We start from the raw sequence: 13,549 nt of genomic DNA on the forward strand, positions 1-13,549 counted from the left end.
AAAGAGAGACTTCATAAAATTATTACCGACTTTTCCCAATTGTAACTCGGAATCCATTTCTACTCGAAAATTCTCAATAAATCTACTGAAATCTTCGACATTTAATTTAATTTTATAATAAATAGTTTGTTTTCCCAAAAAGACCCTTTATTTTTCCCTAAGTTTTAGTTTAGAGTTTCTTACATTAAGCTCTTTAAATAGTAAAATGAGACAATTTTTAAGTTTTAGAGAAACCTTTTATACATATGTGCTCAAAATTAGAAATTTTTCCATATTTTGTCTATAACTCTAGAACTTAAGACCTAGTTGAAAGAAATTAGGTACCGAGATAATCGGATATTAAACTAACAAAATAATGATTCTACAAGTATAACGCACACACATGCTCGCTTGGAAATCTTAAAGTATGATACAGTGGCTAATTGAACAAAAAATAAGTTAATATTAGTCCCTTTCTAACTAGTTTTAAATTATTTGCATGCCTCACATAGTGATTTTATGCAATAAATTAGCCATTTGATGAATTCTACGTGGTCCCTTTCGTTCTGCAACGTCTCGTTCTGCAACGACGTGGAGGATTAAAGGATAAGGATGCGAGTTCCAGTTGCCCTCCTTAAGGAACTCCAGAGATGCTTAATTGAATTAATGTCTAGAGACTTTGATCGCAAATACAAAGATACACGAAACATATTTACTTTCTAGAAAATATTCAACACCCTCTTCCACACTTACTTTTTTGGAGTCATACTCTCTGGAAAAATCAAAAATCTCGGAGGAGTGGAAAATACCCCCAACCCACAGTTGGTACAAGGGATCAAAGCCGGGCTTGTCCCTTGACTTCCCGTGGGACAGACGTATCCGGACTGTTCTATCAAGGCTTGTTAGCAGTCACATCAAGTGCCTCACTTTCAACGAGGGTAGGAAAACTTTCGTAACCTGCACCAAGTGCCAAATTCATCAGGCTTCTCCTGAGCATCTCTTGGATCGCATGGAACACTCTAAGGAGGATCTCTTTAGCAATCCTCTCCTAGTTTTTGACTTCCTTTCAATCAACGAACTCGTGGATCTTGTCTAACTCCGTCAGACAGTGAGAATAAGCAACAACAACACAACAACAGAAAATATTCCACTATGGGTTACGAGTTGCTGTTCAATAAAAGGCCTACCTGCAATCCCGGAAAGGCGAATACCGTGTTACAGCACTATACCTTACATTAATCGCTGTGCCACTTTCAATGAGAATTAGAAGTATGAAAACATTCAACATGATGGCCGTTTAGACAATCAAACAACCACTTCCATAATGGATGATTTCTCAGGCATTCATGAGTAGGATGCAGGTCTTTCGTATTGATTTGATTATATCAAAATAGGAATGAGAGATACTCTACTTACCAATCCAGAATTTCAAACATTATGGCAGTGGAATTACAATGATCTAAACATGCATCTTCTTTAATGTCTGCACAACCTATCAAGTCTTTGAAATAACTAGTAATTTGGAACTGGCAACTATAAATTTGCAATAAATAACTTGAAATTTTCAACTGATGGAAGAGAACGAGGCATGATCTGCGCACGGAAAATAAGAGCTCATCTTATTGCCAACTTTTTGGTCTGTAAGTTCTTAGACCTCAATCTTACCTAGATTGTCTGGATTACTCTAGGGAGATCAATTGTTACTCGCATTCCCCTCAGGCAATCATTTAGACACTTGAGACAGCGTTGCTGAATAAGAGAGAAATTTTTTCTTAGAAATATCTAACTTGTGTAATTCTTTTTATATAAAACCAACCACAATGTGTGACAGGTATATCATTAAAAATTAACAAGCAAGGGAACAAAACCTTTACTTACTACGCCTTTTTGTTTGATTTTTTAACACCTGCTCAACGTTTTCAAAAAGCTCATGAGTATTACGCTTGTGCATGCGTATGTATCATAATTGTTAAAGGCTATTTATTTGTTTAGTTCGTTTTATATAATCATATTATTTAAATTAGAACGTTAGTTCCAGTTTTATCTGGTTAAAATATTTTGAATATCCGTGTACATAAAAAAATAGAAGTCAATCAGAAATTAAACTGAAAATAAAACATAAGTCTAAACTTAAATCAATCCCACAATTATAAATACATTTGTAATAAGGGAAATCATATGTCCTAAATACACAACATTTCAAGTACAAATTAAAAAAAAAACATGATAAGTAAATTTGATAATATATATGATTAATTTGTTCTGCTTTAATAAAATGACTTCTCGTCGGAAAATATTATTTATGCTGCCTTTCTATTTTTCGATATAAAATATGTTTTTCCTTTCAAATTTAATAAAATTTCTATTCACATGTTTTCTTTTTATTATGATTATTATAGTCATCGATATGAAAACTGAAGCATTTGATGTCAAAACCTGTCAGTCCAGACTAAAACTATGATACAAGTATGAAGAACTTATTAATAAATTTTTAATGCGTTAAAAAAATAATAAAAGGTGGCGTTGATGGCAGACGAAAAAAGTCATGCAATAATTTTTTCACGAATTCAATCATAATTTCAAGTGCTTTGGTACAAATTCTGCAATTTTTTTTAAGGACTAACAAGTTAAATAAAAATCCTTTCATAAAAACCATATTGATTTTTGCCTGCACAGATAGTGACTCTTCATCCTGTTTTATAATAGATGGTTTAACCGATTCTTAACAAATATTTTTCGGCCATACTGAAACATGTACGTAACTTGTGCGTTAAAACCATGCAACTTTGTATAATATTTGGATTCCATTTTATCCTACTTAAAACTATTTTGTTGTTGTAACTCACGAAAAATGGATTAAGCATAGTTTTTCAAGCATTAGGCAGTTTTAGCTTTCATATATTTGTCATTCATTTTATATTTTAATTTCGAAAATGATTAGCTGTAAATGCCTTAAAAATGATTAATTGTATTACAGGAAATTTCACAATACATCAAATAACTACACGCTGACATAAGTATTGATATCAGGATTAAGATTAAGCCCTTTAAAAATACTTATCATTAGATATCTGTTTTCTACAAATAACGGTTGTTTATTGATTGCACAATCACCATTAAACAGTTATATAATTTCAATAGTTGCCCAAGGTCAAGAAACCTGAGATGGGCACACAATAGGCCTTGACCCTCTAGGGCTGTCGCGCCACTGAGTTTAGTATATTCATAAACACATTATTTTTTTCATTTACTTTTTTAATTCTTTGTTTTCTGCTAGCAGAGTAGTTCTGACTATTAGAAATAAGACATTCTTATTAAACATAAAAAAAAATTAAATATCTCTAATTCCATGTTTCTTCTTCTAAATGCTTTTTTTCTTGTTTATTAAATATCGATTTTAAGGCAATAATAATTAATAAGTAAACTCTATCAATTGTATAGTTTATTTCATCTGATATATGAATAACGTTTTCTAACATGGAATGCTTTTATTTAAAAATGAATTAACACTTCACATTCTCTTTAAATAAAATTTTAATTTAAGCACTTTTTTTTTACATTTCATTTATAGCAGTTAAAAATAAGGAGACTCTAAACAAGATGATTTTAAAACTTTTGTCTACCTCTTGGATTAAATTATGTCAGCATTGTAAAAAGAAGAAAGCTTTAAACACTGAAATTAAACTAATTATTGAAAGAAGGTTGTCTGTCATGAAAGCAACAATGCTTGTTTTAAACCATCCATTTTTTGTTAAATAGAATTAAAAAAATTCACATTATGCTTTATCATATTAAACCGTTCTTTGTCAATTCTTAGTCCAAGACTGCAAAGCAAACTACTAAAGATGTTGGTTCTAAAATATCAATTAACTTATTTGCTTAAAAAATTTTTGAAACTTTTTTTAAAAAAATGCTAAAAATAAGAATTTTTTTAAATCTGATTAAATGTAATTTTAGTTAACTACGCCGTTAAAAACACCACTATTAAACGGAAAAAAATTAAAACATCTTTAAAAGCTGAAAAATTGAATTCCTAAATATGGAATACCAACGAGTTTAAAATTATATTTTCTCTCATTCCTAACAATTGCTAAAATATTTGAGTTTATAAATAAAATTTATAAATAAAAGGGAAGGAATACAAAACAGGAATATCCTATTGAAAAACTCATTTTAGTAAGCACATCGATAAAATTTCCAATTCCACAAGCTCAGAAGTTTCATTCCTTCTACTGATACAAGTTCCATACCTAATATTTTGAGACGGATATAATGTATAAATGTCCGGGACCGTCTTAAATCTACCCGGCACTTGTAGTCCCCCTGATCCGGCTTCCGGATGGGGTAAATCTTGAGCAGAGGAGGGTGGACGTTGATGTCGAAGTAAGCTCTTCCCTCCATTTCGGGACTGGGGAAATGGAGAGCCTTCTTTAAAGCCATCTTTCTGATGTCTAAGGTATATATTGGGTTTGGAAGATCTTCCCGATACCAAAGAATCAGCGAGGCTGCATCGTCGGCTAAAGGAGTGGATATATTGCAAGGTAGGGTTGCCATTTCCCCGGAGACGGCCAAGAACTCCGGCCGAACTGAAAAATACAAATAAATAAATAAGTATTTTTTTTCTGTAAAATTGTATCTATATTATTAAAAAATACATTAGCAGCAAAGATATTCCAAATATGTCGGAATTTTAAAATTTTTTGTTATTTTTGAATTACGTTATGTGTTGTTTTAAATTAAATTCTCGTATCAATACAAAGATTGTGTCGAAAAATATTATAACATTACATTATACACCGAAGAGCCATTGCATTATGACCACCCTGCTAATAACATGTAGGACCACCTTTAGCCTTCAAAACTGCTAGCACCCGCCGTGTCATTAATTCCACAAGGTGCTGATAGGTAGTCTGAGGTATCTGGTACCAAGCGCTCGCCAACTGGCCCTGCAATTCCCTCACATTGCGAGGGAGTAGCATGGCAGCACGGATTTGGTTTTCCAAGTAGGACCACAAATGCTCTATTGGAATAAGGTCAGGTGAATTTGGGGGCCAAGACATGATTTGAAAGTCACTGGAATGTTCCTCGATGACTCGACCCTTATGACATAGTGCATTATCCTGATGGTAAACACCATCCCCCGCAGGAAAAACTGTTGCCATGAATGGGTGAACCTGGTCTGCAATTATGTTCAAGTAACTTACAGACGTCAGGGATTGTTCTATGAGGATTATGGATCCTAATGTGCTCCATGAAAACATTATTCCTGGGTGAGAAAGCTTGAAAACCTGGGCGAGCCCATTGTTATAGATGGAGGGTGGTCGTAATGCAATGGCTCTTCGGCGTATTTTACATCACATGCATGGTTAATAAGTAATTTTGTATACATTCTATCTTGAATTCAGAAATTCTTTATCCAATAAAAGAGTCAGAAGCAACTGCATATTCTCATGAATGTAATATGAACAGGTGATAAACGCACATGTGTCTATATGTATTAATTAAAAAAACATATTTATCTGTGACGGTTGAGCTAAAAATAAATGTTTAATTTAAAATTACACAAGGACTGCTAAGGAGTAGAAAGTAAGTAAAATTATTAAAAATGACAGCGAGTTTATTATTGTCACATTGTCTCAGTTCCTTGAACTGAGATAAATGATAATTATGTGTAATTATTATAATACAAAATTGCAGAAAATTTCGTTTTTTGCACCTTTGCCCATAACGTTTATTTAAACTGTGCCTCATTTAATTATAAAGTTTTTCTACTGTTTGCAAATGTATTCCTGAAGAGTATAAACTTACATAAAAAAATTACAACTTTCTAAAGTAAGGTAATTTTATTTTAATACATTCTAAATATAAATTATTTTATAGGTCTGAATTGATCATTATTTTACCCAAATGACTTTAATCTTCCTATTTGTTTTTAAAAAAAGATGTGAAAATATATATAGCATTTCTAAATTATTGCTTTGAATAGTACAAAATTATTTTATTAGTGAGCACACATTTCAATTATTTCTAATAACTAATGCTTTTTATGGAGAAAAGTAATAATAACACTGGGGGAACAAATTTTTTGTTGCATTAATACAAACTCTTGCTTAATTCGAATGTGGGAATTTTAATTCTGAAACTAGTTTTGCTCCAAATAGTACTTAACTTTTAAGCTGACATTTTTAGTCTATTTTGGATCGGAATAAATAAATCTAAACACGTTGTATATCACAGGATGTCGCGTAAATGTAGTGACCCCCAACTTCTAATGGAGTACTTCTAGGGAAATTTGACAGGTCATGAGGTTTAAAATTACTTAGAAATCCATTCCCGGGAATATCTCCGGGTGCTTCCATATTATGATCTATCTGTTCAGCAAAACACGAAGAAACAGTTCATAATAAGAAAGCTCCCTTGGCGGCAATCGACGACGTTTCCGGATATGAGTTACTTCGAAATTATAATCCTGGTGATGTGTCTTAACTTCTCTAAAACTTTCGTCGCGACATTTATGCTGTCTCTTGTTATATATAACGTTTTTAAACGTATACATCTCGACAAAAAAAAATAGACTAAAAATGTCAATTTAAAAATAAATTGTTGCTTGAAGAAAGAAACTGATTGCAGTATAGAAATTAGCAATATGAAAATATTTAAGATCTGTGCAAAAAATCTCATGCAACAGGAAAAAAAATGTTCCCCAGTGTTAACATAAGAAAAAAGTGCTTTCATACTTAAAAATAATTATAAATACTATAATATCTAAATAATCTAGTTAGGAATTATTCAATTATGAATACTCATAGCTAAACCAAAGAAATTTGACTGAAATATATGAATAGATGAAATGAATAATTTTGTCATAATGCAACAAAATGTGAAAGGTTGTTGAGCTGTGAACAAGTTGAACAAATTTCAAACTAATTTATGTAGTGGAAGTAGCATGCTTTAAAAGTTAATTAGATTTATTCTATGAATGGTAAAATGAATATTAAAGCACAATATCTGAAACTTAAAAAATAATTTTATGACTTTAGGAATTTCGGTCAGAGATGGGCATCGTAATTAATCTTTATGCAAATTTAATAACTGGTAAGAATTATTAATTAGTATTTATAAAGAAGCACTTTATATTGCTGAAGAATTAGATTGAACTAAAAAATGATGTTAAAAATACACAACAGTGCTAAATTCATAAATAGTATGTCAAGGTGTAGTAAGTGATATGTTAATCATATGTGTAAAAAATAAAATTTTTCGATAAGTTGTAACTTCATACAAGCATCTGCTAACAAGAATAAAATATTCCAAAATCTAAAAAATAGGAAAAAAAATAGATATTGGAGAAAAAAAACTAGCGATTGCTTTTATACATACTTAATATTTATTAAAGCTAGTGGAAGCGTATTTTTTAACAAAGTGAAATTTATGGATGCCTGTAATATTGGATATTTCTTCCTTTTTTTGCCGTTATCGATTTTTATTTTTACACGAAGTAATGAGATAACGAAAAAAGTTAATAAAATTAACACATAGAATTAAAATATTAGAAAATGGCTACTCTCATAAAGAAAATATTGTGTATTTATTCAATAAATGTTAATTTAAACTCATACGTTATCAGTAGTTAGTGAAAAAGCTTTCTTTTGGTTTATAGGATGGTCAATTCATATTAGCGCCAAAGAAAGTTCTTTCTTATGGTAGTAATTTGTTTTCCTAAATTTCTAATCTGTTGGTTTTCTTATTAAAAATAATTTGTTTGGAACTTTTAATCATTAACTTACTTCTAATCGTTTTTTCGCATTCGTTGCTTATTTCCACGTATTTCTATACAAAGATTAATAGCAAAAAAAATTATTCAAATATATAATACTGCTTTAATTAATTTTTTTTGTATTTAAAAATTATATANGTTTTCTACGGCAATAAAACATGTTTTAAAATTTTAAATTTCATATTCTTTTAGTATTAATTTTTCAGACTTCGACATAATTTCAGTTTTTTCATTAATAAATTATCGTTTAGCTTCTGTTAATGTGCAACCCTTTTTTATTCTTAATTTTTATCAGAGGATTCTAAAAATTATAGATTAAAGGTAATAGAACATTGCCTCACATGTATTTCTTCTGTATCACTAAAGCAACTGTTCTTTTTGAAGATTCTGTACTACACTCTGATATTTTTTTTCTATTTTGATATTTTTTTGTCTTTTTATAATAGACTCTAGTAGCAACAGAAAATTTGACAGTATCAAAATAAATCTCCGGGTGTTATATTTCGTTTTTCTTTATCTATACTCATGAATATTAAAACCGTCAAAGGTGGTCCTTGCATAGAATTAAACATCAGTGCAGATTGCGGGCTTGAGGTACAAATACGCCTATGACTTCAACTGTTTGTTGATATTCTTCGTTTTGGATGTTTATATTTCCTTAGATAGCTTGAAGAAAAAGCTAATACCTTATGTCTTATCAAAGATAGTTCTGGTATCAAGATGTCTTTATCAAAATTAATATCTAAGTCGAAAAAAAAAACAAAATCGCTATCGTTATCTTTCGAGAAAGGAGGTGGGAAGGAAGGCACACACAACAAAAACTGTTTCTTTGCCTGTTGAAACTTGGAGGTGTTAATAATATTTGCATTTACCCTCCTCTTCGTTTTTGCTAGCAATAAAATAGGTTTTGATGCTTTCAGTACTGTCTTTCTTTTTACTTTTGTTTTTTCTTGGTTAAATATAAATTTGAGGATCTTAGAAGGCATTTTGTACAAAAATCTTAAAAACAGATATATATTAAGAGTGGTTATTACAAGACATCACTCCTATTATTTTAATATTTTCATAACTATCCATACCAATAACATACTCTCAGCTCTAATTTATTTTTAAAATAATTTTTCTACTTAAAAATTTTTATTCTTTGAAAAAAATTGAATCAATATCAGCAACAATTAAATTCTTTTTATCTTAAAAGTGAGAATATCAAAGTCAACTCACGTGCAAGATATTTTCTTTTCCATATCTATATTCATAAATATTCATATTAATAAAGGATAGTCTATGTACAAATATCAGCATCAACTGAGAGTGCAGACTTGAAGTACATATACATCTGAAACTTTAGCTGATACTTCGTTTTGGATATCTATATTTTTCTCAGATGATACTTTCTCTCTCATACATAATACAGAAGCCGAATTTCTTACGAAAAAACAGCATAAATAAAATTTCGACTTTCGGTCTAGATCTATCAATGAAAATCATATCCCATCTTTCTTTTTCTGTCTCTTATGGGGTAGAAGTGATATCTTTCATTCTTCACCTTATTTTTCCTTTTATTTTGCAGGAACCCGAGAGTATATTTTCTCGATAAAACTGGATTTATTTCTCTCGTCACTTGCCGGCAATCTCAGACCTGCTCCTTTTTCTGAATGAGATTTGTTCAATAGTGTCATTTTAAACATAGAAAAATAACATAAATCTAAAGAAGAATAAAAAAGCTGGCTTATACGTCTCTAAAACTAATTTTATAGAACATTTACCAGGAGTTTAATGCTACCATTTGTAAGAATATGTGCTGTCGGTATATTTCTGTTTGTAATATACTACCTTTCATGCTGTCGGAATTTTATGTTCCAATTTGTGAAATTATGTGCTGTCTGTATGTTACTTTTTGTAATATACTATCATTTATACCATTGAAATTTAATGCTACCACTTGAAAAATATGAACCAAGGGTATGTACTGGTAAATGAAAGTAGAAAAGAAACGTCGTTTATTTTGTCTCAAGAAATTATACCAGTTGCATTTTTAAATTAATTGTTACCCTTTTTAAAATTAAGTGATGACAGAATCAAATATAATTTACATCCATGCCATCGAAATTTAATGCTACAATTTGTAAAATATGTACTGGGGAAAGAAGGTAAAAAGAAATTTGATTTATTACGTCTTGAAAACTAATTTTTAGAGCATTTTTGCATAAAACTAAAGCTGCCGTTAGTCACAATATGTACTGTCAGTATGCTGTCATTTTTAATACATTATAATTTATACCGACGAGATTTAATGCTACGACTACTTGAAAAAATATGAGCTGTCATTGTGCTAAATTTGTAATGTGCTTCCATTTTTATCACCAGAATTAAATACTACTACTAATAAAAAATATTAACGGCAAATATATACTGGAATAAGAATTAAAAAAAACTGGTTTTTGTATTTTTTTCTCAAAAACTAATTCTACATATCAATTGCCAGAAGTTAAATGCTACCATTTGTAAAAATATGTGCTGTCGGTATGTTACCATTTGTAAAATATTAGCCTTTATACTGTTAGAATTTAATGCTACCTTCCGTAAAAATATAAACTAAAAATATTTATTTGCAAACGAAGCAGTAAAAAAATGTGGTTTACTATGTTTCAAAAACTACTTAAAAAAAGAAAAACATTTTTTCTGAATATTAATACTAGCAGATTCAAAATTAATTGCTGAAGAAATGCGTCCATAATAAAACGCGTCCATGCCTTTGAAATTTAATTATATTACTTGAAGGTAAAGGAAGAAAATAAAAAAAGCTTGATTTTTTTGCGTTTTGAAAATGTATTTTTTACACAAAATGAACGCTACTATTTAAAAGAAAAATATGTGCTGTCGATAATTTACCATTTGTAATATACTAACATTTATACCAAAGAGATTTTAGCTACCGTTTGTTAAGGAACATATGATGTTGTTATGTTTAACTTGTAATATGCTTCCATTTATACCACCAGATTTCAGCGCTACCATTAGTAAAAATATATATATACCGTAAATATGTACTGGTAAACAAATTATATGCATAACATTTACCAGAAAATTCATTCTACCAAGTTTGATAAAAATGTTCTTTGTTAACCTTCAAACTTGAAAAGGAAAATACAAAAGAAGACAAATTTATTTTGTCTCAGAAACTATTATAAAACATTTAACAGAAGTATGATACTTCAATTTTTAAAAATTAGATTTTAATTTATTTATTTTGATTCTCGGGAACATTTTTTTACTGAAGATGATATAATAAATAGACTTTCATTTGCCTAAATCATCAAAATTTATTAAATGTTTCAATTCTACAAAGTTTTTGTTCTCTTTCAATAGTGCCTTTGATCCTGCTTCATCCGGTTTTATAGTATTCATATATAACTGATTTTATTCACTTTCGAATATCCTTGGTTTGTTGAACAAAAAAATCTAGTAAGAAAAATAGTAGGATGAGTTTACCTTTGGTTCGTTTTGAAATCGCATGTTTGGCGCAGCATGTCCTTTTGTGGACCTTGTGCCAGTAAACCCTACATTCAATTCAATTCAATTCAATTCAACTCTTTCAATAGTGTATATGTTGCATTTATTTCAATATCTCTATGATGTGTGGTGTTTTAATTTTAATATAAACAAAATTTTCTCTGAGTATCATATAAAGATAATTCAGAATTTTTTTTAATTTAAAAAATAATTCGAATTAACTGAAAATAATACAACTATCAACAATTGTCTTTAAATAAATTGATGTGGTTTAATCATTTTTTAAATACTTATTTTGTTCAAGCATAACTTTATTAAGCTTTTTTAAATAGGCATTTGAATAGTAATTTTTTTTATGGGGGGGGATTGAAATGTGCGTATTCAATATTATTTTTAATAAGTATAATATACGCTATTTATATATTAATTACAATTAAAACTAAAAGCCTACTGCAAAAAAAAGGATATTTCAACGAATTAAAACTTGTATTTATCTTTCAACCGACCATTCTAAGGGCATTTTCAAAAAATAGATAGCAATTTACAATGTGCATTCTTACAAATAAAACATTAAATTTGCTTCTGTTAAGAAAGATATGCTCTGAGTTAGGATTATTAAATCCTATTAAGTGAAATTCTAATTTTATCAGTAGTTGAGAAAGATATTGCTTGACTTTATGATTATCTGCATTATCTATCCATATTGGAATTATTTTATTGGACAATTTAATTTTTTGGGTAATTTCAAGCGAAATTCTTACTGTGCACTTTCTATAATTTCTTATACTAAAGAAAATTTGGAGCCTGCGGCTGGTATTTTGGTTAGTTGAATAGGTATTAATAAACACAACTCTGATCAAAATATTTCCATTTCTTATACTCATGCTTAACTGAATTATTTTGAGTAATTTGTAATTATTACTTGCTTAATTTAACTTACATAAAATCCTGTCTCAAATATTGAGTTAACAAACACAATTTCCTTTCAATATTCCTTAACCAGCTTACTCTTACCAATATAGTGCACTGAAACTTCATTTTTTGACAAAATGTATGCTAAGTGCAAATGCTGTTCTAATAACAGCATACTTACGCTTTAAATTTTTTTCTCACATTTTTGCACATCTTGTTAAAATTCAAGTTTTAATAAATGGTGCAATTCACACAAGTATAACATAATGTAAGGAAAATAAAAATAACACAATATATATGTCTCAAAGATTAAGTAAAAAATGCATTTTTCTATCAAAATTCGTTAATCAGCAAAGTAATATATTAAAGAAAAATATTTTCTGGAAAAATAGATGTTGAATACTCATAGTCTGCTAAAGATGGTACAATTATTAGCAGCATATTTCTTAAGTATCTTTTACATAATATTTTAAAAAGAAATAGAAAGTAAAAAACTACAAAAATATAATGAGTTGCAATAAAATATGTTTAGAAAAATAACTTTTCACATTGTCGAAGAAAAAAAAACATGAGACTAATAAAATTGAACAATACAGCAGAGAAAAAAAAGTTTTCTTTGTAAAAGAACCCATCCATTGAAATATAAGAGAAAAACATTCATAAAAATAGGATATTTAAGCAAATAAAAAAAAACATGTAAACATCCTAGGTTCTTTTACGTCATTTGGGTCACGATCGCTATCTCATAGCCAGTGCAAAAAAGAAGCTCAAGTGGAAGTTAAAAGAACTCTAGACAAGTAGTCCGGCATTTTGAGAATGATGCAGATGGCTAGAATAAAAAGTAGAATAAGTGGAAAAGGAAGATAAGGAAGATATCCTGGAGGACAAGGAAGAAGTCGAAGAGAGAATGATATCAAGAAAAGTATGGTATTTGTTGCATTCTTTTTATAGATTTCAGGAAACAGGATGGCGTTATAGGAAAAATAACAGCCAGCAAATGTTTCTATTCTCTGAAGACTTCAAATCCCTAGACATTTCAAGGATATAGGCCCATGAAAATACAAATGGAGCTTTCTTAAATATCAGCGACACTGTCTAGCTTCTCTTTTATTTACCAAAGATGCAATAGAAACTTCTATTGAAACTTAGAGGATATAAAAGATGATGTGATAGATAATAAACTAATATATCTACATCTATAACTGTATATATATATATATATAGCTTAATAAATAAACACGAAGAAAATTATATAAAATATATATATATATATATATATAGATATAAAAACTTAAGGCAATAAGGAGATGAAGTTGCTTTATATTTAAGAGTAACATTTATGCATCTATGTTTTTATTAATACCGATT

The 13,549-nt window shown here is 29.3% G+C and overlaps 1 protein-coding gene across 1 annotated transcript in view; it reads right to left on the reverse strand.

Moving 5' to 3' along the window:
• Positions 1-13,549, reverse strand: part of LOC107446499 (neural cell adhesion molecule 2) — a 201,233-nt gene that overhangs the window by 71,712 nt on the left and 115,972 nt on the right. Inside the window, exon 2 of the mRNA XM_016061170.3 lies at positions 4,230-4,565. Within this exon, the coding sequence (XP_015916656.2) occupies positions 4,230-4,565 (336 nt within the window). The remainder of the gene's footprint in view (positions 1-4,229; positions 4,566-13,549) is intronic.

This window comes from Parasteatoda tepidariorum, chromosome 1, assembly GCF_043381705.1.
Source record: "Parasteatoda tepidariorum isolate YZ-2023 chromosome 1, CAS_Ptep_4.0, whole genome shotgun sequence".
In the NCBI taxonomy this organism is placed as follows: domain Eukaryota; kingdom Metazoa; phylum Arthropoda; class Arachnida; order Araneae; family Theridiidae; genus Parasteatoda; species Parasteatoda tepidariorum.